The 27219-nt window shown below is 44.9% G+C and overlaps 1 protein-coding gene across 5 annotated transcripts; it reads right to left on the bottom strand.

Moving 5' to 3' along the window:
- Positions 1-1355: 1355 nt before the first annotated feature.
- On the bottom strand, positions 1356-5822 carry DBNDD2 (dysbindin domain containing 2). 5 transcript variants are annotated; one of them, XM_008016028.3, is made up of 4 exons: positions 5663-5822; positions 3285-3431; positions 2953-3090; positions 1356-2027 (listed from the first exon to the last, which is right to left on the bottom strand). In XM_008016028.3, the coding sequence occupies exons 2-4, from the start codon at positions 3421-3423 to the stop codon at positions 1822-1824; spliced, it is 483 nt and encodes a 160-aa protein (XP_008014219.1). In that variant the 5' UTR covers positions 3424-3431; positions 5663-5822; the 3' UTR covers positions 1356-1821. The 5 variants fall into 5 exon arrangements, with proteins under 5 accessions (XP_008014219.1, XP_072862353.1, XP_008014191.1 ...); XM_073006252.1 differs by lacking the exon at positions 5663-5822 and adding an exon at positions 5412-5617; XM_008016000.3 differs by lacking the exon at positions 5663-5822 and adding an exon at positions 5141-5615.
- Between the last annotated feature and the right edge of the window lie 21397 nt (positions 5823-27219).

The raw sequence follows: 27219 nt of genomic DNA on the forward strand, positions 1-27219 counted from the left end.
CTTTTGGATGTCTCAAATACATCTCAAACTCAACATGTCCCAAACCAAATTTATGGCCTTCTTCTCAAACCTGGTCCTTTCTGAAACTCCCCATCTGGGTGACTAGCCCTCTGTTCCAAAAATGATGTAAGGAGCCAGAATGGCTGGAGTACCCCCTCACTTGACATGCCAAGGAGTTCACGTCTATCTAGAGACACTAATTTGAGAGACTCTACTGGAAGACTATAGGATGGTTGGCCAGGTGCAGTGGCTCACGCCTGTAATTCCAGCACTTTGGGAGGCCAAGGTAGGTGGATCACTTGAGGTCAGGAGTTCGAGACTAGCTTGACCAATATGATAAAATCCCATCTCTACTAAAAAATACAAAAATTAGCCTGGCGTGGTGTTGTGTGCCTGTAGTCCCAGCTATTCAGGAGGCTGAGACATGAGAATTGCTTGAACCTGGGAGGCAGAGGTTGCAGTGTGCCGAGATCGTGCCATTGCACTCCAGCTTGGGTGACAGAGTGAGACTCCATCTTGGGGGAAAAAAAAGAACTTCCAAAAATTTATTCCTAAATGGGAATAGACTGGCTGTGTCCTCTTTGCCCATCCCCCATTTCCTCTCCTGCTTTCTGCCAGTCTCAAGGTCTTAATGGCTGGGGCTTTGACAGCCACCTTAGACGTGAGGTATCGCTAAGAATGCAAGCCATGTGCAAAACAGCAAAAAAGGAGCCCAGTGCTGAGTAACGATGGAGCTTTCATGTAGCCCTGTACTTCTTACTTCTATATGAGGAAATAACTTTATATCTTAAGTCATGATCTTTTACTAGCTGTCAAACTGAAACCTGATCCAGGCTTCAACGGATTTTACAACCTGACCTCTGTCAGTCTTACCTCTCCCTTCATTTCCTCAAATCCAACAATTCAGCCAAACGCAATGTTTTTTAGCTCCTCAAGGATATGCTCTCTCCATTTAACATCTTCACAAGTTGCTCATTCTGCCTGGCTTATGGGCCGTGTCTGGCTAACTCCCAATCGTCCTTCAGCTAAAAACAGCTCTTCAGTGACCATACAAACTACGTTAAGATGTCCCTATTTTCTGGTACCAGAGTAGTTCCTCCTCATGCTATTTATTACACTGTGAATTATAGTATTTACTTGATTTTCTCCTCCATAAACAGTAAACTCTATGAAGGCAAGTATACAGTATAGCCTGTCTTGCTCAAAACTGTATTCCAGATGCCTAGCGTGGGTGTTCAATAAATATTTCTTGAATAAATAGAATGAATGAGTGACAGGAATATGGGATTGGTTAGAGAGCTAAAGACATATAGTGGGTTTGATATCTTTGCAATGTGAAAAATGAAGTGGAATGGTTGGCATATTATTATTAGTTTATTATTTATACCGTGCTCTGTTCCAAAAAGGATGTAAGGAGGCAGCATGGCTTGAGTACCACCTCATTTGATGAATTAAGGAGTTCACATCCATCTAGAGACACTTGTTTGAGAGACTATTAGAAGACTACAGGATGGTTTGGGGGAGGGAAGAGTGCTAAGAAAAGCAGTGGCATCTTGTCCAACCTCATCTTCTCTCTCCTCATTTGCAAATCTTATCTCAGGAGTAAGCCAAAAACTGGTGGGAGGGTTGCAGCAGGAAAATATTAGCAGTAAAGCAGGAGAGGGTTAATTCTTAGAAAGGTACACAATCCCACCAGCCTTCCCACCTCTGGTGCCTACTGCAAGTAAAGAGTCTGGTCTTCTCCTGAAAGGCTCCAGCTGGGCCTACGGTCTCATGTGGAGAATAGCCAGCGTGGTCAGTCTGTAGGCAGGGGGCCCACTGCTAGCTGCAGGCTCCAGGCTCTGCCCCTCCATCACCCCTTTCCTCCTCTTCATCCGACTGTGCCAAGGGCGTATCTGCTCCGTCATCACTTGGATTTGGGCTATGCAGGTTGGTGGAGGAGTCGGAGGAGGAGGAGGAGGTCCTAGATGTGGTCCTGTCTGATGTAGGCACCGGCAGGCTCAGCTCCTCCAAATGGTTGTCCACTCCTGCCCAGAGAGAAAAGCTGGTCAGGCCACAAACAGGCCTTCAGAGAACTCTTAAAGATTATCTGGCCAGGAGTAACTAAAGCCCACAGGGGGGCAGAGACTTTTCCAAAGTGACTTTGCCAGTCCAGCAAAGAGCCAGGATTAAGATCACCATCTCCTGACTGCCAGCTCCTTCCACTTCATTACACCATGTCTGGGTTCTAGAGTCAGGTCAATCAATGGCAAGAGTCCAAGTTCCACCTACATCACTTATTGCTGCTGAGTGGCTTTGAGCAAGTCACTTTCCCTTTCAAGGACTCTGCTCCTCTTCTGCAAAATAAAAGGGAGACCTACATCCCCAAAGGGTTTTGGAAATAAAATCTAAGAATGCTTATAAAATGTCTGGCATAGTAAGCCATCAATAAATAGTAGTAGTTTTAATTAAAAGAATATCTGTCTTACAAGTTAAGCATATGGGCTTTGGAGTAAGACAGACATGAATTCCAGTTTATCTATCTTCTGGCTACAATGTGACTTCTCTGAGCCTAATTTCCTGCTTATAAAATAGGGATTATATCACCTACCCTGACAGGACATTGTAAGGACTGAGATAATATATGTAAAGTACTTTAGTACAGTATTGGAACCTACTTAATTACATTTTTACATTATTTTAATTATAGTGACTAATTATATTAACTTAACAAATGTAAAATTAAAGAAGAGATAGACAGTTCCCAGAATTTTGGATTGGAGATGTGTAACCCAGTTCCCCCTCAGGGTCAACTTCCCTAAAATCAGAACAGGCAGCTGTCTCATTGGTGGAAACAGCCACTTCCAGCCCTTACTTGTATACTTCCCCAGCCCAGCCTTGCAGCCTCGTTTCAGAGCCTGACACTCGGCTCTGGCTGACTAGCACTGAAGTCCCCAAAGCAGAGGGGCATACCAGACGACTGGGGGGTTGGTGGAGGATCTTCGCAAGGCAAGAATACATCTGCTGCATCCGGATCCCCAAGGTCAATAAGTTCTACTTGCTCCAGTGTGTCCACATTCACTTCCATGGATGAGATACTACCTATGGGGGCTGTGGATCAAGAAGTGGGCAAGTCAGGAGGACCCAAGCTGCACACCAGGACAGTGATAGTTACATGTCAGGTCCCAAGTTAGAAGCATAGAGGGCCAAGAAAACTAGAGGGGACAGAGTCCTACAAGATTCAGGAACCACAGGACATCCTCCCTACCCTACCCCAGTCCCTCTTCTCAGGACTTGGGACTTACGTCTCTGTGACTCGAGATGCAGGTGGGACAGAGGAAAGACAAACTCTGTCTCTGGCTGTAAAATGTCCTCGAAGAATTTCTGCCGCTCCCGAAGGCGGAGCTGCTGGCGCTCCAGGGCGGCCCGAGGATTTGGGTCCATGTCAGCTCCTGGGGGTAGAGGAGCAAAACAAGTACAGCTGCAAAGTCCAAAGACAAGACAAGGGGGACCTGGGCTTGGGGAGCCCCACTGCACCAGCGTCCCAGCAGTGGGGCCCCTGGCTCCAGCCTGGACACCTCTGCCCTTGGCGACCTCTTTCCCCTTCCCTGAAACCAAGTGTGTCCCACAGACCAAGTCTCATGCAGAGGCGGGGCTTGCCCTAGCTCCACAAAGGGGATGCCAGTTCCAGGCACTGCAAGAGAGATACTCTGTATTCAGGGAACACGGCCAATGCCCAACTCTCCGTATCATATCCTTCTGAGAGGGGTTGGAGGGATTGGTTCAGCACAAATCCAGGAGGTACTTTTTCCCCTTAATAGGCCCTGCTTGCCTCAGAAGGCCAGGCAGGATAGGATAGAGACAGAGATTTTAGGATGGAGGGTTCCCTTCCTCCAGTGCTGCAGCTCACCCCTTTCCATCCTTCGAAACCCAGACAAAGGCTGAAGCAACCCCTCCCACGCCCCTCCCTTTCCACACACACACGTACACACGCGTGTGCCATCCACCCCAAACCCTTGCTCTGAAGACAGAGACCTGACTTCCAGACTAGGCTCTGCCCCTAAGGAAATTACCTTTCTGGTCTTAGTCTCCCCATCTGAAAATGGCATAATCGACCTACCTGCCTCAAATATAAGACCCTGTTTGTGAAGGTGAGCAATATATTTAGGAGACGACCATCTTTTCTTTGAACTCCAACAGCTCTTTATCCGTCCCCCTCCTCGGACACATCTCACTGACTTATCTCCCCATTAGTCAGTGAGGAGCAATTGGAAAGGTGGGTTCTGGGTCTAGTTCAGAGCAGGCCTCCTGACCCCTAGGGCTGAGAAGCCGAGAGCCAGCCAGAGCACTGGGGCTATGGGCCAGCCCAGGCCGGTGCATTCACTCATCTCCTTCCCGGCGTTCTGCTCTGAGCCCATCACCAGAGGCAGGGGAGTTTCTAGCTTGAGGATCAGACGTCATCCTCCGCAGACTGCCTTCCCCATCTAATCTGCACCCAGCGTATCCCAGACCCTGGCCAGCTCCACGGGCGCTGCGGAGGTGAAGAGAGACCCAACCCCAAGTGGGCAAGGCAAGGCCACGGAAGTGTGGGGAGACCGTGCGGCCGCGGGCTGGCGGCGGAGGAGCGAGGCGCTGACGCCGATTCCTGGGAAAGGCTCTTAGAGCTGCCGCCCAGGTCACAACGCTAAAAATACCCAGGGCCCCTGGAGCTCGTGCTCCAGCGGCGGGGAGAGGGAGGGAGAGGTCGAGGTGGGGGAGCTGACGCGGGCCAAGGGGCTCCGGGACACCCCCTCTTTTTTCCCCTCCCCCTAACCCCACCGATCTCACGAGACTGAAGGAGCTGCCCCCGGGGGGTCGCGGAGCCCAGAGCTGGAGAAAGGGAGTTGTTTACGCGATCTATACGTACTGGAGAGGGGGTGAAGAGATTTGGGGGCAGGAGGCTGCCAGGGGCAGGGCAGGAGCCAGCGAAATGGAGAACTCCCTCTCGGTCTCAGCCCCACCCGCACTGGAGCCAGCAAGAGGGAAAAAATTCCCTAAAAAGGGACACGCGGCGTCGGCGGAGGACGGGGGGAGGGCGCTCCCCCTAGGCCGTTCCCCTCGTGCTCCGGTCCCCTCCGCGGTCCCCCGCGGCACCTGCGCCCACCGCCGCTGGAGCCCCTACCTGCAGCGCTGGCGCCCCCGCTGACTCAGTCCGTCCGCTCCAGCGAGGCGGCGGCGGGGGCGTGGGAGCGAGCCGCGCCGGCCGGGGTGGGGCTGCGCCTCCAGGGCTCCCGGGGGACCGACGGGCCCTGGGAGCCGGGAACGAGGAAGAGGCGGGAGGCGGAAGTGGGGGAGGGGCAGCAGCGGGCTCACTCGCTCGCAGCTCGCCCCGCGGCCGGAGGCAGCCCCTGCGAGCGCGACTACTGGTACTTCCAAGGCAGTCAAAAAGTTACCCGCACGCATCCTTCCGCCCTCCGCCCAGTCGGGCTTCTCTGCACCACCCTCGGCGCCGACGCCGGTGCGCTGGTCTCCGCTCGCTCAGATGCACTTGCTGCGCCCCCGCCCCGCGCAGACCCGCGGCGGGCACCCGCGCCGGCTGTGCCCACGCACACTTCATGCTCTGCGCCTTCTGGGCAGCGCCCACGCAACGACTACGCGCCCTAATCCTGCCTCCGGTACCCTTGGCCACACTTGCCACACTTACACGCGCGCACTTCTCCAGAGGACGCACGATGGGAAAGAGAGAGTGGGGACCCGCAGGAGGTGTCAGGGCACTGACCCGGTGCCGCCCAGCAGGGCAGGTGCAAGGCGGCGGAGGACCCCTGCCCTGGGACTCGCCCGGCTGCCCCTGATTCCTGGCTCTGGGACTAGACAGAGCCGCCGCCCAACCTACCAGTACACAGGGCGGGGTGGGCGCCGGGCCGCCCGGGCGGGTCAGGGCTGGAGGGGTGGGCCGCTGTGCCGCGCCCCCCGACGCCGGCAAGGAGCCAGCACCTCCACGGTGCTAAGAGGGGCGCTGCACTGCTGGCCAGGCGGGTTGGAGGGGCCAGGCGGCAACCGCGAGAGGAGAAACGTTTGCCCTCTTTTCGCAGCGTCTCCTGGCTCAGACCAGTGCTAGAAGTGTCCAGTCTAGCAGCTCCTGGACCAAGACTCCCTGGCCATTCCTTTTCTCCTCCCGTCCATCCACCCCCTTACGGTCAGAGCTCCGAAAGCAGCGTGGTGACGGGTGCGGGGAGGGGAGTGGGGAGATCTCTCTGAGATAATTCTACTTTGGGGTCACTGGATCATTCATTCGACAAACGTCCGCGAGCAAGCCAGGAACTAGGAGCCATCCTTGCCACCTCCCTCTCCCTCGCTGCCCATATTAAAATACACCTCCATTTCCTGTCGATTCTCTTTCCTAAATATCTTTCCAGTCCACCATTCCTTCCGTTTGCCCCACCACCTCCCGCCTGGGCTCCTAATGCAGTAGCCTTCTATCTGGTTTTCTTGTACTCATTCTGGCCCGGCTACACTCCATTCCCTGCATTGCAATTCAGCTGTCATTTCAGAACACAAGTCTGGTGTGCCCCCCCACTCCCCGGCCACACGGTGTTGCCTAAACTCCTCCATTGTTAGAATAAAATCTGGACGCTGATATCTGAGCTGAATCTTGAAGACATGAGTTCAACAAGCAGAAAAGAGGGAGAAGGGCATGTGCAGAGGGAGGGAAGTGTGAACAAATATTGACACATTCAGGTTTCCCTGTCAGGGGACCAGCACTCTGTACAAATATCTAAAGCACTGCCTCTTAACATTATTGGGATCTCAAAACAACCCTGTGAGATAACTACAGCATACAACTTTCCCACTAGTTTACAAGCATGGAAACTAGTTTGTGGGAAGCAACAAATGCAATGGTTAAGAGCACAGGCAATGTAGTCAGACCCTGTTGGGTTGTAAAACTATTGATGCCTCTAGTTAGCTGAGTAAACACTTATCTGATCCTTGATCTTTTACCTATTAAATAGGAATAATTAATCCCTCCCTCTTATGAGATAATTTATATAAAATGCTTAGTTACAGGACTTGGGCACTTTGGAAATGCTCAGTAATCATTAGCTGTTTTGATTGTAATGGGCTCTGAGAAAGGGAGGGAACTGCTCTCTTCCACAAATTTCTGAAATTATAGGAAGTAAGCCCTAATTGTTAACACTTCCACAGAGCTTATTATGTGCCAGTCACTATTATAAGTGCTTTACAAAAATTAACCCTTTTAATTCTCTTGTTGTTTCCACTTTACAGATACAGAAATTGAGATACAGAGAGGTGAAGGAACTTGTCCCAGGCCCTACAGCTAGTAAGTGATGGACCTGGAATTTAAACCCAGGTACACTGCCTCCAGAGACTGTGCTTGTAACCACTACTCCCAGTCTGATCCCCTTTTATCCTGTTGTAGTTTCAATCTTCTAAGAAATATTTCAGTGGGTTGGTTTGATTCTTATTTCTCATTAATGGATAGAGTAGATACTTCATCTAATTTTCTAGCACAGAAAATGAGGGCCAAGTCAGGAGTACAGTGGATGAGAACTTAGCTCACTCCCAAAGTCATGTCCCCATTTTCAGAGATGTATCTTTTTTTTTTTTTTTTTTTTTTTTTTTTTTTTTTTTTTTTTAAAGAGTCTCACTCAGTCGCCCAGGTTGGAGTGGAGTGGCATGATCTTGGCTCACTGCAACCTCTGCCTCCTGGGTTTAAGTAATTCTCCCACCTCAGCCTCCTGAGTAGCTGGAAATACAGGTGCAAACCACCATGCCTGGCTAACTTTTGTATTTTTAGTAGAGACGGGTTTTTGCCCTGTTGCCAGGCTGGTCTTGAACTCCTGGCCTCTAGTGATCTGCCCGCCTCAGCCTCCCAAATGCTGGGATTATAGGCATGAGCCACTGCGCCCGGCCAAGATGTATCCTTGAGAACATGAATCCATGGATTATTTTCAGCCCAAGATGAAGAAAGATCAGGAACCTCTGTCCCTTCTCTTTGCCAGATATTTGCCATAAAGAAAGAATAGAGAGGGGGAAACATCTAACCTGAAAATATTTCAGGGGGCTAAGCTGGAAGGGTGTCACCCAAAAGAAAGACCCAAGCAGCAGACTAGGAGTGGGTGGCCAAAAGTTTGAATAGCACTGTGAAAAGGTATATGGCTTGAGACTCCGGCTTCCACCTAGGATGCAGAAAGCTGGGAAGAGCATCATTATCAAACTAATAACAGTTTTTAAAAATTGTTGGGTAATTTACAGAACCACAGCTTTTGTCAAACTTATCAGAGACCTAAGGTTGCAGAGCAACCAATTAACCTGCATTCCAAAGAAGGACAGGAGCCTCCAAGAAGAGATGGGATGCAGGCACTCACTCAGTTGTGTAGCAAGAGAAAGACAAGCTCTCCTTGCAAGTAGGTAAGAACAGTTCAGCTACTGTTTATGTTTTTATTTTTCAGAAACAAAGTCTGACACTGTCCACAGGCTGAAGCACAGTAGTGCAGTCATGACTCACTGTAACCTTAAACTCCTGAGCTCAAGGTATCCTCCCAGTTCAGCCTCCCAAGTATCTAGGACTGCAAATGCACATCACCACACATGGCTAATTTTATTATTGTTATTATTATTTGGTAGAGATGGGGTCTTGCTATGTTGTCCAGGCTAGTCTCAAACTCCTAGCCTCAAGTGATCCTCCTGTCCCAGCCTCTCAAAGTGTTGGGATTATGGGTGTAAGACAACATGCCAGGTCAAAATGTTTATGGAATTACTAAAGACCCAGTGTAGCTAGCATGACTGTACAGAATTTGTAGGAGATACAGACACTGAAGTAATCATAGAAACAACAAAACTCAAACCTAATTCAACTTCTGAAAAAAATGACTGAATCCCCCACACTAATGGCCTAAGAGAAGAAGAGATAGGACAATTTCCAGGCATAAATAATAATGAACTCAGTCCTTATTATTCTAAACACTGCATCCGAAACTCAATAAAAAAATTACAACACAGGCTGGGCACAGTGGCTTACGCCTGTAGTCTCAACACTTTGGGAGGCCAAGGCAGATGGATCACCTGAGGTCAGGAGTTTGAGACCAGCCTGGCTAACATGGTGAAACCCCATCTCTACTGAAAATACAAAAAATTAGCTGGGTGTGGTGGCAGGTGCCTGTAATCCCAGCTATTCGGGAGGCTGAGGCAGGAGAATTGCTTGAACCTGGGAAGCAGAGGTTGCAGTTTGACTGTGACAGTGGGTTACTTCTCATGGGATCTGATGGTTTTATAAGGGGCTTCCCCCTCTGCTGGGCACTTCTCCTTGCTGCCGCCATGTAAAGAAGGACGTTTTGCTCGCCAATGAGCTGAGATCATGCCATTGCACTCCAGTCTAGTTGACAAAAGTGAAACTCTTATTTCAAAAAAAAAAAAAAATATTACAACACACACACACACAAATTTTAAAATACCAAAAAAAACCCTACTGTCAAGGACAAAGCAGGCCAAGTTTGGTGGCTCATACCTACAATCCAGCACCTTGGGATGCCAAGGCAGATGGACTGCTTGAGGCCAGGAGTCTTAAGACCAGTCTGGGCAATATAGTGAGTCCCTGTTTCTATATTAAAGAGAGAAAGAGAGAAAGAGAAAGAGAGAGAGAGAGAAAGCAAGACCAGGTGCAAGATGCAGATGCTGTAGTTATCTGACACAGAACTTAAGACAACTATAAGTAATATGTGAATATGAAAGGCTCTTGTGGAAAATGTAGACAATATGAAAGAACAAAAGGGGAATTTTTGCAGAAATATGAAGACTACAAAAAAAGAGACATAGAGAAATGCTAGAAATAAGAAAAAATACATATATATAAAAAACATATTTGAAGAAAGTTGTTGACAGGCGTATCAGTATACTAGTCCTTTCTCATGCTACTACAAGGACACACCTGAGACTGGGTAATTTATAAAGGAGAGAGGTTTAATTAACTCATAGTTCCACAGGGCTGGTGAGGCCTCAGGAAATTTACAATCATGACAGAAGGGGAAGCAAACACATCCTTCTTCACATGGCGGCAGCAAGGAGAAGTGCCCAGCAAAGGGGAAAGCCCCTTATAAAACCATCAGATCTCATGAGAAGTAACTCACTATCACAAGAACAGGATGGGGGAAACCACCCCCATGATACAACTGTCTTCACCAGGTCCCTCCCACGACATGTGGAGATTATGGGAACCACAATTCAAAATGAGATTTGGGTGGGGACACAGTCAAACCATTTAATTTTGCCCCAGCCCCTCCTAAATCTCATCTCCTCACAATTCAAAACACAATTATGCACTTCCAACAGTCCTTCAAAGTCTTAACTCATTTCAGTATTAACCCAAAAGTCCAAGTCCAAAGTCTCTTCTGAGACAAGGCAAGTCCCTTCCACCTAAGAGCCTGTAAAATCAAAAGCAAGTTAATTATTTCCTAGATCTAATGGGGTTATAGGCATTGGGTAAATACCCTCATTCTAAATGGAAGAAATTGGATGGGGTAAATTGGCCCAAACAAAGGAGCTACAGGCCCCATGCAAGTCTGAAATCCAATAGGGTAGTCATTAAACCTGAAAGCTCCAAAATAATCTCCTTTGACTACAGGTCTCATATCCAGGTCACACTGATGCGAGAGGTGGGATCCCACAGCCTTGGGCAGCTCCGTCCCTGTGGCTTTGCAGGGTAGAGGCCCCCTCCCTGCTGCTTTCATGGCTGGCATTGAGTGTCTGCAATTTTTCCAGACACATGGTGCAAGCTGTCAGTGGATCTACCATTCTGGGGTCTGGAGGACAGTGGCCCTCTTTTCACAGCTCCACTAGGCAATGCCCCAGTGGGGACTCTGTGTGAGATTTGACCCCACATTTCCCTTCCGCACTGCCCTAGCAGAGGTTCTCCATGAGGGCTCCGCCCCTGCAGCAGACTTCTACCTGGACATCCACGCATTTCCATACAACCTCTGAAATCTAGGCAGAGGTTCCCAAACCTCAATTCTTGCATTCTGCATACTTGCTGGCCCAATACCACATGGAAGCTGCCAAAGCTTGGGGCTTGTACCCTCTGAAGCAACAGCCTGAGCAGTACCTTGGCCCCGTTTTGCCGTGGCTGGAGTGACTGGGATGCAGGGCACCAAGTCCCGAGGCAGCACACAGCAAGGGAGTGCTGGACCTGGCCCAGGAAACCATTTTTCCCTCCTAGGCCTCTGGGCCTAGGATGGGAGGGGCTGCTGTGTAGGTCTCTGGTATGCCCTGGAGACATTTTCCCCCATTGTCTTGGTGATTAACATTTGGCTCATTGTTACTTAGGCAAATTTCTGTAAGGGGCTTGAATTTCTCCTCGGAAAAAATGGGTTTTCCTTTTCTATCACATCACTGGGCTGCAAATTTTCCAAACGTTTATTCTCTGCTTCCTCTCAAATGCTTTGCCACTTAGAAATTTCTTCTGCCAGATACCCTAAATCATCTCTCTCAAGTTCAAAGTTCCACAGATCTCTAGGGCAGGGACAAAATGCCACCAGTCTCTTTGCATAGCAAGAGTGAACTTTACTCCAGTTCACAACTAGTTCCTCATTTCCATCTGAGACCATCTCATCCTAGATTTCATTGTCTATATCACTATTAGCATTTTGGTCAAAGCCATTCAACAGTCTCTAGGAAGTTCCAAGCTTTATCACATCCTCCTGTCTTCTGAGCCCTCTAAGACTTTAGGAAGTCCTACATTTTCCCACATTTCTTTTGAGCCCTCCACACTGTTCCAACCTCTATCTGTTACCCAGTTCCAAAGCTGCTTCCGCATTTTCAGGTATTTTTACAGCAGCACCTCATTCTAGCCATACCAATTTACTGTATTAGTCTGTTCTCACACTGCTATAAAGACATACCTGAGACTCGGCAGTTTACAAAGAAAAGAGGTTTAACTGACTCACTGTTCCACAGGTCTGGAGAGGACTCAGGAAACTTACAATCATGGTGGAAGGGGAAGCAAACTTCATGTGGCAGCAGCAAGGAGAAGTGCCTAGGGAAGGGGGAAGCCCCTTACAAAACCATCAGTTCTGTGAGAACTAACTCACTATCATGAGAACAGGATGAGGGAACCAGTCACGTGATTCAATTATCTCCACCTGGTCTCTCCCATGACACGTGGGGATTATGGGAACTACAATTCAAGATGAGATTTGGGTGGGGACATAACCAAACCATATCAATCAGTTAACTCGACATAGCTGAGGAAATAAGCAGTGAACTTGAAGATAGGTCAATAGAGACTACTCAAACTGAAGCAGAAAGAGAAAAGAGTGAAACAAACAAACAAAAATCAGAACAAATATCCAAGCGCTAACATATAAGTGATTCACATCCTAGAAGGAGAAGAAACAGAGACAAAAAATATATGTAGATATAATATTTATTTGTAGATATAATAGCTAATAATTTTCCAAAAATAATGAAAGATATCAAACCACAGAACCAAGAAACTCACAGAATCCAGAAAAGATTAAATGCCGATATACAAACACAACAAAGCAGCACATGCAAACACAACCTAATGTATCATATTCAAACTGCTGAAAACCAAAGAAAGAGAAAATATTGAAGGCATCTAAAGGAAAAAACACTCCCTACAGAGGAACAAAGATAAGAAACACAGAATACTTCTCATCAGAAATTGTATGACCAGAAGATAACAGAGTCATATCTTTAAAATGCTGAAAGACAAAAAACTGCCAATCCAGAATTCTATACCTAGCAAAAACATCTTTCAAACATGAAGGAAATATACTTTTTCAGATTTAAAAAAACAAAAACAAAAACAGAGAAAATTCATTACCAGTGGACCAGCAGTATAAGAAATGGCAGTGGAAGTTCTGTAAGCAGAAGAAATATGATACCTGAGAGAAACCTGGATCTACATAAAGAAATGATGATCTCTGGAAATGGATAGAATAAAGGTAAATATTAGAGAGACTGTTTCTCATTTTTACTCACTTTAAAAGGTAACTGCTTTACTAAAGCAATGCATTGTGGCCTTATAGCATATATAAAAGTGAAATGTATGACAATAACAACAGTTAAAATGAGGAGACAGAGGAATGGGAAATATGCTGTTAAAGGGTCCTTATGATATATAAGAAGTGGTATGACTTTATTTGAAGATAGACTGATTAATTAAAGATACAGTAAATTCAATAGCAGCCACTAAAAAAAATTTTTTAGAGAGGTGTAAGTCACAAGCCAATAATAGAGAGAAAATGGAATCATAAAAATGCTGGAACAGGTAACTGTGTGAGATGATGGATATGTTTATTTGCTTCACTATAGTAACCACTTTACTATCTCTATATGTCCCATAACATCATGTTGTATATCTTAAATATATACAATAAAATTTATTTTTTAAAATGACTGTGGAACATAAAACAAGTACATATAATAATTTTTTCTAATGTTGGGACGCTTCCTCCCTGGGCCATTTGTGTCCAACATTTCTTGCTGAGTATGTCAAGATCACAAGGCCCTGACCTCTTTATCACCTGGGTCCTTGTTCAGGATTGTTAGTACAGCTAGAGTTTTGAGAGGTGAGATCATTTCTCAGACCAAGGCAGGCTTGCTTACTGCTTGCTATAAAAATGTCCTGGGGCTAGGTGTGGTGGCTCACACTTGTAATCCCAGCACTTTGAGAGGCTGAGGCAGGAGGATCACTTGAGCCCAGGAATTCGAGACCAGCCTGGGCAACACAGTGAGACCCTGCCTCAAATAAAATAAAATAAAATAAATAAAATAAAGTAAAATAAAATAAAATAAGTGCTGGGCCTAGGTCCCTCAGCTACAATGCAAACCCACTGTGTGAATACCATGCATCTGGGCTGACTGCATCACCTGTTGAATGTAGGACCAGGGGAACCAATACCACTATGCTGATGTTCACATTGTTTGTTGTGCTATGGATAATAAACTATTTCAATTAGATGCAATAAATCTTGTCTACTTGCAGCACCCATGAGATTGGGAGTTTTCCTTTTCAAAACATAATCCAAATCAAGGAAGAAAAAAAGAAAAAAAGCACAGATGCAAGAATAGAAAACAAATAACAAGATGATAGATTTTAATCCAGTATATCAGTAAAAAGACAACCAATTCAAAGACAAATCAGCAGACTGGAAACAAAGTAAGAGGCAATAATATGTTATCCACAAGACCCACTTTAAATATAAAGAAATATATGGGTTAAAAGTAAAAGGATGTATAGAGGAATTGGAACCCTAAAAACAAATGAATGGAATAAGATACACCATACAAACATGAATCAAAGCAAGTTGGAGTGACAATATTAATATCAGACAAAGTAGGTTTAAGAAGGACTATTACCAGGGATAAAAAGGGGTATTATTTAATGATAAAAGGTTCAATTCACCAAGAAGACTTAACAGTCATAAGTGTGTACATACTAACAGCAAAGCTTCAAAAATATACGAAGGAAAAACCAGTAGACCTGAAATAAGAAACAGAAAAATCTATATTGCACCTAGAGAATTCAACTCTTCTCTTTCAATAATCAATAAACTAAGTAGACCAAAAAAAAAGCAAGGATATAGAAAACCTTAACACTATCACTAATTTCTCCTAATTATATTTTCATGACACTTTACCCACCAACAGCAGAATAAACAATCTTTTCAACTGCACGTACAACATTCAATGAGAGATTCATCATATTCTGGGCCATAAAAACAACCCTCAACAAATTCAGAAGAATTTAAATTACGTTGTATGACCATAACAGAATTGAATAGAAATAATAACAAAGATAACGGAAAAACAATCCCAATACTTAGAAATAAAATATAAGTCAAAGATGAAGTCCAAGGGATATTAGAAAATACATGGCTGGGTGCAGTGGCTCAAGCCTATAATCATAGCATTTTGAGAGGCTGAGGTGGGTGGATCGCTTGACCTGGAATTTGAGACAAGCCTAGGCAACATGGCAAAACTTTGTCTCTACAAAAAAATACAAAAATTAGCTGGGCATGATGGCTTACGCTTGTATTCCCAGCTATTTGGAGGCCTGAGGCAGGAAGATAACTTGAGCCTGGGAAGTGGAGGTTGCAGTGAGCTGAGATGCCACCACTGCACTCCAGCCTGGACAACTGAGCGAGACCCTGTCTCAAAAAACAAACAAACAAACAAACAAACAAACAAACAAACAAACACGTTGAACCAGGCACAGCAGCTAATGCCTGTAGTCCCAGCATTTTGGGAGACTCACTGGGAGGATCACTTGAGCCCACAAGTTTGAGACCAGCCTGGGCAATGGTAGCAGAAACTTCATCTCTACAAAATACACAAAAATTAGCCAGGCGTAGTGGTACATGCCTGTAGTCCCAGCTACTCATGAGGCTGAAGCAAGAAAATTGCTTGAGCCTGGGAGGTCAAGGCTGCAGTGAATTGAGATCACACCACTGCACTGTAGCCCAGGTAACAGAGTGAGACCCCATCTCAAAAAAATAATAAAATAGACCGGGTGTGGTGGCTCATGCCTGTAATCTCAGCACTTTGGGAGGCCAAGGTGGGTGGATCACTTGAGGTCAGGAGTTTGAGACCAGCCTGGCCAACACGGTGAAAACCTGTTTCTACCAAGACAAAAATTAGCTAGGCGTGGTGGTGGATGCCTGTAATCCCAGCTACTTGGGAGGCTGAGGCACGACAATCACTTGAACCCAGGAGGTGGAGGTTGCAGTGAGCCGAGATCATGCCACTGCACTCCAGCCTGGGTGATAGAGCAAGACTCAGTCGATGAAGAAGAAGAAGAAGAAAGAAGAAAGAAAGAAGGAAGAAAGAAGAATAAATGGCCAGGTGCAGTGGCTCACGCCTGAAATCCCAACACTTTGGGAGGCCGAGATGGATGGATCACTTGAGGTCAGAAGTTTGAGACCAGCCTGGCCAACATGGTGAAAACCTGTTTCTACCAAAAAGACAAAAATTAGCTAGGCATGGTGGTGGATGCCTGTAATCCCAGCTACTTGGGAGGCTGAGGCACGACAATCACTTGAACCCAGGAGGTGGAGGTTGCAGTGAGCCGAGATCATGCCACTGCACTCCAGCCTGGGTGACAGAGCAAGACTCAGTCGATGAAGAAGAAGAAGAAGAAAGAAGAAAGAAGAAGAAAGGAGGAGGAAGAGGAGGAAGAGGAAGGAAGGAAGGAAGAAGGAGGAGGAGGAGGAGGAAAGAAGAAGAAGAAGAGGAAGAGGAAGAAAGAAGAAAGAAAGAAGAAGGAAGAAAGAAGAATAAATGGCCAGGTGCAGTGGCTCATGCCTGAAATACCAACACTTTGGGAGGCCGAGATGGATGGATCACTTGAGGTCAGAAGTTTGAGACCAGCCTGGCCAACATGGTGAAACCCTGTCTCTACTAAAAATACTATGATCAGCTGGACATGATGGCATGCATCTGTAATCCCAGCTACTTGGGAGGCTGAGGTAGGAGAATCACTTGAACTTGGGAGGCGGAAGTTGCGGTGAGCCGAGATCACGCCATTGTACTCCAGCCTGGGCAACAGAGCGAGACTCTGTCTAAAAAAAAAAGGAAAAAGAAAAAAAAGAAAAAACATATTGGATGGAATAAAATTGAAATGCCACAGTCAGCCACCAAAACACCTCTCAATGTTCCTTATCATCTATTTATACCTGGGCAGTCCTCTCCCACACTGTACCAAGGTTATGTCACGGGATCCTTTGGATGTCACTTTGTCAGCGCAAAACCTCTGTGGCTGGCGGTGTCTCTGCTGGAGTTTTGCTTGTGCCTGCTGGGCTCGTTCTGCTCACTCACCCGACAGGTTGCACTTGGCTAGTGCTACCAGCCTGGATCCCATGCCTGCCAAGGGTGAGCCAGGCATGGTGTGGTGGGGGCTGTGTGACCAAGCAAGTGTGAGGTCCAGTCACTGCACACAGCCAGGCACACAAGCTGCTGCGGCAAGGTGGGCAGCTCCAGGCACTGGCACAGGCACCAGCTCCATGCAAGGCTGTGGCTGGACCAGACCTACCCCAAGTGACTTCTGCTGTAGGCACCAGCGTCTAGATCAGGGAAACGCAGTGGCACCCCAAAGCTCTGAAACACCAGGAACTGCAGAGCCCCAAAGAGGGTGTTACAGCATGTCACAGTCCTGCCTTGGGGAGCCCTGAGATCTGGGCCCCCAGAAGGGCCGTAGCTCTTCTCTATTTCTCATCAACCGCAGCAGCACTGCGAGTTGGGGGTGCTGTATTTCAGGGGGTAGTGTTTCAGCCCATTTGTGTTACTGCTCTTTCACTCCTGCCACCCTGCTCCTGCCTGCGGCTCCTGGGCTGGCCTGGCCGCGCCACTGCTTCCTGTTGCATTGGGTGGCAGCCTGGCGCTGGCAGAGGGCAGAAGGACTAGTGTGTTACTGCTCTGGTTCGGAGAATCCCGAGGTCTGGGCCTCCAGAAGGGTCTCCACTCTCCACTCCGGCAGTTCAGGAGCGTGTCACTGCCTGCACCTCAGCGAGCTACCCAGGAACGTGTTACCGCCCCTTTAGCTCCCACCTGCAGCTCGGTAAGCCTGCCAGGAAAGTGTTACAGCTCCTTTCACTCCCGCATTTGGCGGGTCCTGAGTTCTTGTCCAGGATCCATGAAGAATGACGTTACACAGACAACTGGAAGGTGAGTAAGGCAGAGAACACCTTTATTGGGTTACCAAACAGCTCTCAGAGGAGAGGAGACCCAAAGTAGGTAGCTCCTACCTGCAGGCAGGTAGTCCCAACAAGTCCGTGAGTCTGGCTGGGTCAGGAAAAAGCACCGTCTGATTGGCTGAAAGGCACCAAGGAAGTTCTCACTCCAGGTAGTGGACTCCACCCAGAACTGGTGGCCTGGCCATCAGGTTTCAGGCCATCCCTGGCTTGAAGGTGGGGTTTCACCAGGGACCCAACTCTTCCCACCTAGGAACCTGTCTGCCTCCCACCACCATTAGTTTCTCTATGTGACCCACAGATATGCCAGAAATGATGGTACGTCACTTCTAAAATTCAAATTAAAAAAAAAAAAAAAGACTGCAGTTTCTGTCTTGAGTGTGTACTCTATTTTTTGGGTCCCTGACTCTGGGAGAAGCAAGCTGCCATTTTGTCAACAGCCCTATAGAGAGGCCCACATGGCAAGGAAAGGAAGATTCCGGCCAAGAGCCCGTGAAGGCTGAGGCCTGCCAGCAACCACATGATTGAGTATGGAAATTGATAAAATTGCCCTAGTAAAATCTTGGGATAATTACAGCCCTGGCCAGCAGTTTGACTGAAATCTCATGGGAAACTTAGGCAGAACCACTCAGTTAAACCACTCCTGGATTCCTGATACTTAAGCACTTTGAGATAGTAAATACTTCTTGTTGTAAGCTGCTAAATTCTGGGATAGTTTATTATGCAGCAATAGGTAACATATTAAAATTCTGTTCATTGGAACATATAAAGAAAAAAATGTTTAAAGGGGAAAAAACAGATTTTGGTACTGGGTAAAGTACTGTTGTAACAGTACTCTAATATGTAGGAGTGGCATTAGAATTGGACTTTGAGAAGAGCGTAGTAAAAACCTAAAGTGCCTTGAAGAAGCTGTTAAAGAAGCCTCAGCCCTTAGATAAGGTGCAGTAAGGGTATGCAGGAAAGCGAAGTAAATACAGTTTTTCTGGTTTTCTTTTTGTTTGTTTGATTTTTGTTTTGTTTTGTTTTTTTGACAGAGTGTTGCTCTTGTTGATCTCAGCTCACTGCAACCTCTGCCTCCCAGGTTCATGTGATTCTCCTGCCTCAGCCTCCCAAGTAGCTGGGATTACAGGTGCATGCCACCACACCCGGCTTTTTTTTAGTAGAGGCGGGATTTCACCATGTTGTTCAGGCTGGTCCCGAACTCCTGACCTCAGGTGATCCACCCGCCTTGGCCTCCCAAAGTGCTGGGATTACAGGCAGAAGCCACTGAGCCCAGCCAAGTGAAGTAAATACTATTGGAAACTATACTGTGACACAAAAATTAGCAACCCCGTTGCCTGCAATAAAGTGGAAAACAGAAAATGTGCCTAATGAAGTGGATGATCTAAGTAAAGCAATTTCCAAGCAAAATGTTAAAGGCACCACCTGCTTTCTTCTTGCTGCCTATAGTGAAAGGGAGGAGCAAAGGGATAAACTAAAGCAAGAGCTCTCCAGTGACAGTGATACTGCCTCCCAGGGGATATCTGGCAATGTCTGGAGGCATTTTTAGATGTCAAAGCTGGGGAGGTTGCTACTGCCATCTAGTTGGCAGAGGCCAAGGATGCTGTTAAACATCCTACAATGTATAAGGCAGCCCCCCTCAAACCACCCCAATCCCCCTACCAAATACACACACATCAAATAATTATCCTAGCTGAAATATCAATAGGGCTCAAGTTGAAAAATCTTGAACTTTTTAAAAGGAAAGAATGTTAAACATGAAAGAGCTAAGACTTCATGATTTAGAAAATGCTTATCCTCTCCAAATAGCAGATGATAGTAAAATTTAAAAATGGCTTTCTAGCAAAACTCAAGTACAGGGCACTGCCAGGAAAGCCTGGTCCAAATATGAAACTGCAAATATTAATGCACAGCCTGGCCAACATGGTAAAAGCCCATCTCTACTAAAAATACAAAAAATCAGCTGGGCGTGGTGACACATGCCTATAATCCCAGCTACTGTGGAGGCAGGAGAATCACTTGAAACCAGGAGGCGGAGGTTGCAGTGAGCCAAGATCACACCACTGCACTCCAGCCTGGGCGACAGAGTGAGACCCTGTCTCAAAAACAAACAAACAAAAAGAATATTAATGTAAAATATTTTGTTAACATCTCAGAAAGACTTAAGGCAGTGCCTCAGAATACTATTCAGTCTTATTTATTTATTTATTTAGAGACGAAGTCTCACTCTTGTCCCCCAGGCTGGAGTGTAGTGGCACAATCTTGGCTAACTGCAACCTCCGCCTCCCAGGTTCAAGTGATTCTCCTGCCTCAGCTTCCCAAGAAGCTGGGATTACAGGTGCCTGCCACCATGCCCGGCTAATTTTTGTATTTTTAGTAGAGACGGGGTTTCACCATGTTGGCCAGGCTGGTCTTGAACTCCTGACATCAGGCAATCCACCCGCCTTGGCCTCCCAAAGTGCTGGGATTACAGGCGTGAGCCACCACGCCCGGCCTCTTATTCAGTCATATTTAAAGAGTCTAAACAAATTATGGATATGCCTCACAGATCCTCCAAATCAAAACAATAGTGATTCTGGAAATCTTATGGCTGATTGTTGTCTCTTAGCCATCTCAGCAGAAGCCTAGAGTAGAGAAGGGCTTATTGCAAAGAAGTCTGTGGGCATGTCTTTTGTCTAACAGAGTAATATTGAATAAGATCAAAGTGACCCACAAGTTTTAAAAAGGATTATATATCCAGAAACATTACCACCTTGAATTTGCAGGGATAAAAAGAGTACAAATAAAAAGAGGATTTTGGCCAGGCGCAGTGGCTCATGCCTATAATCCCAGCACTTTGGGAGGCCAACATGGGCAGATCACCTGAGGTCAGGAGTTCAAGACCAGCCTGGCCAACATGGTGAAACCTCGCCTCTACTAAAAATACAAAAATAAGCTGGGTGTGGTGGTGCACACCTATAATCCCAGCTACTTGGGAGGCTGAGCCACGAGAATCTCTTGAATCTGGGGGCTGGAGTTTGCACTGAGGGGAGATTACGCCACTGCACTCTAGCTTGGGTGACAGAACAAGACTCCATCTCAAAACATAATAATAAAAATTTAAAAAAAGAGGAGTTCTAGTTTTGGACAAGATAGAGGAGATGTATTCCTTTCTATCCCTGCCACTATATACATTTAAAATGCTGGGAATTATATATAAAACAAGCATAAGAAGGCAGAACAGCCTGAAATCTCCATACTGAAGGAATGATGCAGCAGTGAGTCCCTGGGTTTTTTCTCTTCCAAAGCCTACAACCTGGAAATGCCACAGGTATAGACAGAAATGTCCCCATGAAAAGACTGCTTTCTCTCTTGTCAAAGGACTGGGAAGGGGCACCCTAGCAAGATAAACCGTCCTTTTTTTTTTTTTTTTTTTTTTTTGAGATGGAGTCTCCCTCTGTCACGCAGGTTGGAGCGCAGTGGCATAATCTCAGCTCATGGCAACCTCCGCCTCCTAGGCTCAAGTGATCCTCCTGCCTCAGCCTCCCGAGTAGCTGGGACTACAGGCATGTACCACCACGTCCGGTTAATATTTTGTATTTTTAGTAGAGATGGGGTTTCACCTTTTTGGCCAAGCTGGTCTCGAACTCCTGACCTCAAGTGATCTACCCGCCTCGGCCTCCCAAAGTGCTTGGATTACAGGCATGAGCCACCATGCCTGGACTGCAGACGTCTTTTGATATTGAATGCCTCCAGCACAATCTTGGGGGTGGGAGATGGGGAACTCCCTCCCAAACTCCATTAGCACAGGTAGAGGGAAAAGCTAGACTTTAATCTTTGGTGATAACAAAACATTCCTCCCACTCACCTCTAGGTTATGTCAGAAGAGGTTGAGTGGGAAGCCTGGGTTTTCATCACTGCCCAGCAGTAACTGAGTGCCTCTCCCCATCATCTCCATGATATTCTTGGAGGCCACGTGGAGAAGCTGCACTGCCATCCCCATCCAGTAGTAACAAGGCTCATTCCTTTCCCCACAACGTAAAGGAGGACAACTGTGGAGCCTAGATTTCTACCTCTTCCTAGCAATAATGGAGCCACCCTCCCTTATAGGGAAGTGTCAATGGAGGCCATGTAACAAGGCTGGACTACCAGTTTCAGCAGAGGCCTGTTAAACAGAAGATGTAAATAAGATGCAGAGTCTCATAACATAATAACCAAAATGACCAGATTATAAGTGAAAATAACTCACCATGCCAAGAACCAGGAAAATCTCAACTTGAACAAGAAAACATAATCAACAGATCCTAACACAGTTTGTTGGAATTAGCTGACAAGGATTTTAAAAGAGGGACTACAAAAACGCTTCAACAAGCCAGCACTTACAAACATTCTTAAATAATTGAAGACAAAAAAGAAAATCTCAGGAAAAAAGATTCCTAGAAATAACCTCAGAATGTGATTTTATTTGGAAATAGGGTCTTTCCAGATGTAATTAAAGCGAAGTCATACTGGATTAGTATAATCGCTAAATCAATGACTGCTCTCCTTATAAAAACGCTATATGAAGACACAGAGAGACACACAGAGGAGAACACGTGGAGCTGGGGCAGACATTAGAATGATGTGTCTACAAGCCAAGTGAAGATTGCTGCCAACCATCAGAAGCAAGGAGAGAAGCATAGAACAGATTCTCCCTCTGAGCTTCCAGAAGGAACCAACCCTGCCAATATCTTCATTTTGGATTTTTGGCCCCCCATATTGTTAGAGAATAAATTTCTGTTGTTTTAAGGCACAAAGTTTGTGGTCCTTTAATACAGAAGCCCTAGGAAACTAATACAGTAGCCAAAAATTGTTTAAAACTCACCAGATAGGTTCAATAGAAGAACAGAAATATGTAATGGACAGAATATTGGTGTCCTCCCTCACCTCATTCATATGTTGAAGTCTTAACCCAGTGTGGCTGTATTTGGAGATGGGGACTCTATGAAAGCAATAAGGTTAAGTGAGGTCATAAGGGTAGGACTCTGATCCACTAGGATGAGTATCTTTATACGAGAGACACCAGCGCACTCTGTGTGTGCACACAAAGTTGTCATGTGAACACACAATGAAATGGTAGATGCTTACAAGCCAAGAGAAGAGAACTCAGAATGAATCTATCTTGCTGTCACTTTGATCTTGGCCTTCCAGCCTCCAGAACTAGGATAAATAAATGTCTATTATTTAAGACATCCAGTCTGTGGTTTTTTTATGTGCAGCCTGAGAAGACTAATACAAGACAACATAGGAAAGAATCAGTGAATTTGAAGATAAAATAGTAGACATTACCCAATCTGAAAAAGAGAGAAATTAGATTAAAAAGGAAGGAAGGAAGGAAGGAAGGAAGAAAGGAAGGAAGCAAGCGAGGGAGGGAGAGAGGAAGGGAGAGAAGAAAGAGAGAGAGAGAGAACAAAGCTTCAGGAACCTGGAAGATTATAACAAAAGATTTAACATTTGTGTCATGGGAGTCCTAGGTGAAGAGAAAAAAAGAAGGTGGAGTTAAAAAAGTGTTCAAAGAAATAAGGATGAAAATTTCCCAAATTTGATGAAAGACATACACACACAGATTCAAGAAACTGACTAAACCCTAAGCATGATAAATAAAAAATATCCATTACAAGACACACCATAAACAAATTTCTGAAAACTAAAGTCTTGAAAGCAGTTGCAGAGAAATAAATCTTACCAATAAAAGAGCAACAATTTAAACTGCAGCAGATTTCTCATCAGAAACCATGAAAGCCAGAAAGAAGTGGCACAACATGTTTGAGTACTAAAAGAAAAAACTATCAACCCAGAATGCTAAGCCAAGTGAAAAAATCCTTCAGGTATAAAAATCAAGACATTCTCAAGTGAAGGAAAAACTAGCATAACTTGTTAACTGAAGAACTATAGTAAGTCCTTAATATCATCAGTAGTTTATTGGAAACTGCAACTTTAAGCAAAATGATGTATAATGAAATCAAGTTTATCATACACTAATTTATATTAACAAGGTAAGTCCATACAGTATATTTCTGGTCACAAAAACAACACCATGCTTCTAAATAAATGCCTAGATACGTCTAGTATTAAACGTTAAAATAAATGTGAGCTATACATACACTTAAGAAAGATTAATAAAACAAGAAAGGTAATTATTTACTCACCTGTTGGTGATGTAATTAAAGTGAGGTCATGCTGGATTAGTATAATCAGTGAGTGACAGCAGTCATCAAGGTGGGTTTAACCAAGGAATAAATCTTTGCAGAGCAAAAATTGTAATGAGTATCTTCTACCACCATGCAGTTCAAAAACAATAATAAATGTGGCAGGCTGGCTGAGTGTTCTTATACCAAATTATTTACTGTTATGCATTTGTATGATTATTATATACTTCACAAATTTTTATTTTACAATAATTCGTATTCACTTATTCTTCATTTCCAACCTGCTTATTCCATTTCAGGGTCCTGGGTGGCTGAAGCTTATTCTGGCAGCTCAGGGTGCAAGGCACCCTGGACAGGATGCCATTCCATCACAGAGCGCATACGCACACGCGCGCGCGCGCACACACACACACACCCCTCACTCATACTTGGATAATTTAGATAATTTAGATATACCAATTAACCTAATGTGCACATCTCTGGGATGTGGGAGGAAATTGGAGTACCCAGAGAAAACCCACACAGACATGGGGAGAATGTACAAACTCTACACAGACAGTGGCCATGGCTGGGAATCAGTTGGTGGTTGTTTTTTTTTTCTTTTTTTCTTGTCAACATTATAAAGAAATGACATTAAACAAAATAACATTATTTGAGGACCTGCTGTACCCTAAAAGAATGGATAAAGGAAGTTCTCCAAACATAAAGGAAATGATGAAAGAAGAAAACCTGAAATTTCAGGAGTGAAGAAAGAACAATGGAAATAATAAAAATATGGATAAATATGATGGGCTATCCTTCTTCACTTGCATTTTCTAAATTATGTTTGAGGGCTAAAACAGAAATTACAACATTGTCTGATGAGGATTCAATTTATGTAATGAAGAGATTTAAGACAATTACATTATGAAAGGAGAAGGGTAAAGGGACCTAAATAGAGGTCAGGCTTCTATCCCTCACTCAAAGTGGCTATCCCTCACTCAAAGTGGCAAAAGTGTCGATACCAGTAGATGGTCATAGATTATGTTATGTATGACGTAATATGGAAGGCAGCCACTAAAACCTACACAAAGAAATACACTTAAAAAACAAAAACCTCACCATAGATAAATAAAAATGAAATTCTAAAAACTGTTTAACCCATAGGAAGAGTAGAGAAATAAAAGAATGAAAAGCAGAGGGAACAAAAAGAAAACAATCAAATGGCAGGCTTAAACCCTAACAAATAATTACACTAACTGCAAATGGTCTATAAATATAATTTATAATTCTGAGACTGGCAAAATGGAGTGAAAAAAATGACCCAAAGTAAGCTCTCTATAAGAAACTCACTTCAAATATGACATAGGTAGATTGAACATAAAAGGATGAAAAAAGACACACCATAGAAAGATTAATTAAAAGAAAGCAGAGTTGGCAATTTCAATATCAGATAAAATAGACTGCAGGACCAAAAAAAGACATTGTATAATAATAACAGGGCCAAATCACAAAGAAGACGTAGCAATCATACATGTGTATGCACCAAGCAACAGATCTTCAAAATCTATGAAACAAAAATTGATAGAACTGAAAAAAAAAAAATAGACATCCACTATTAAAGTTGGAGACTTCAACACATCTCTCTCAACACTTGATAGAAATACTAGACAGGAGACTGGGCGTGGTGGCTCACGCCTGTAATCCCAACATTTCGGGAGGCCAAGGCAGGTGGATCACCTGAGGTCAGGAGTTCAAGACCAGCCTGGCCAATATGGTGAAATCCCATTTCTACTAAATATAAAAATTAGCCGGGTGCAGTGGTGGGTGCCTGTAATTCCAGCTACTCAGGAGGCTGAGGCAGAAGAATTGCTTGAACCCAGGAGGGGGAGGCTGCAGTGAGCCGAGATTGTGCCACTGCACTCCAGCCTGGGCAACAGAGCGAGACTCTGTTAAAAAAAGAAAACAAACACCAGACAGGAAAGCAACAAGGATGTATAAGAACTTTTAAAAAACCATCAACTAAAAGAATCTAATTAACATTTAGAGAATACTTCACACAACAATAACAAGATCCACATTCTTTTGAAATGCCTATGGAACATTCACCAAGACCGTATCTTAAGTCACAAAATAAAAGTCAACTAAAAAAATTTTTTTAAAGAGACAGGGTCTTGCTCTGTTGCCCAGGCTGGAGTACAGTGGTGCTGATCATAGCTCACTGCAGCCTTCAACTCCTATCCTCAAGCGATCCTCCTGCCATGGCATCCAAGAGACATGGGATTACAGGCATGAACCCCTGTAGCCGGCCTCAAGGAATTTTAAAAAATCAAAATCGCACAGCTTATGTTCTCAGATCACAATGAAATTAAACTAGAAATCAATAACAAAAAGATAATAGGTAAGTCTCCAAACATATGGAAATTAAACACTGCATTTCTGAATAATACGTGAGTCAAGAGGTGCAGTTGTGCACTGGGTCACCAAGATGACTCCCCCAAAGTATACTCCATCACACCTGGCCCCTCTGCCCACGACCCTCAATCCAGCTGAATATGACATATCTCCACAAACTGCAACCTGAGCAGTTGGCCATAAATCTGGGTTTAAACAGGGGTACTTATTCAGCACAATGACCCTAACCAATGATGATTCATCAAGGGCTCATCAAAGATCTTGGCTTAATTTGTTGGACTTGTGTAAGATCAGCAAATGTCTATCCCAATTTCAGACCCATTATCAAATACTCGTCCAGTAGCTCTATGTGGAATCGGATCCGTCTTTTTCTGGTGGTGTTTTCAAAACTGGTAGGGATAAGAAAGAAAAGCTTATCTAGGAAGAAAAAATGGGTCAAACATTTAACATCTCATATTAAGTCTAGTAATGATGACTATATGTATTCCTGCTTAAATACACTTCTATTAATCCAAAAATCCCACCACATTTCTAAATAATACATGTGGGCTGGACTCAGTGGCTCATGTAATCTCACTTTAGGAGGCCAAGGCCAGTAGATCACCTGAGGTCAGGTGTTCGAGACCAGCATGGCCAAAATGGTGAAACCCTGTCTCTACTAAAAGTACAAAATTACCCAGGTGTGGTAGCATGCACCTGTAATCCCAGCTACTCTGGAGGCTAAGGCAGGAGAATCACTTGAACCCAGAAGGTGGAGGTTGCAGTGATCCAAGATCACGCCACTGCACTCCAGCCTGGGCGACAGAGTGAGACTCCATCTCAAAAACAAACAAACAAACAAACAAATTTCTAATACTGGTAATTTGTATCTTCTTTATTTTTTTTTTTTTAAATGGTTAACCTGGCTACAGATCTGTTAATTTTATTCATAATTCAAAGAGCCAGCTTTTGGTTTCACTGATTTTCTCTATCAT

Source organism: Chlorocebus sabaeus, chromosome 2 (assembly GCF_047675955.1).
Source record: "Chlorocebus sabaeus isolate Y175 chromosome 2, mChlSab1.0.hap1, whole genome shotgun sequence".
Classification (NCBI taxonomy): Eukaryota; Metazoa; Chordata; class Mammalia; order Primates; family Cercopithecidae; genus Chlorocebus; species Chlorocebus sabaeus.

Excerpts from the sequence above, each read along its gene's own strand:
- DBNDD2 (XM_073006252.1), bottom strand. Across the intron at positions 3,091-3,284 it reads GCATCTCGAGTCACAGAGAC|CCCCCATAGGTAGTATCTCA; the intron begins GTAAGTCCCAAG and ends CTTGATCCACAG. Across the intron at positions 2,028-2,952 it reads ACCAACCCCCCAGTCGTCTG|GAGTGGACAACCATTTGGAG; the intron begins GTATGCCCCTCT and ends CTCTCTGGGCAG.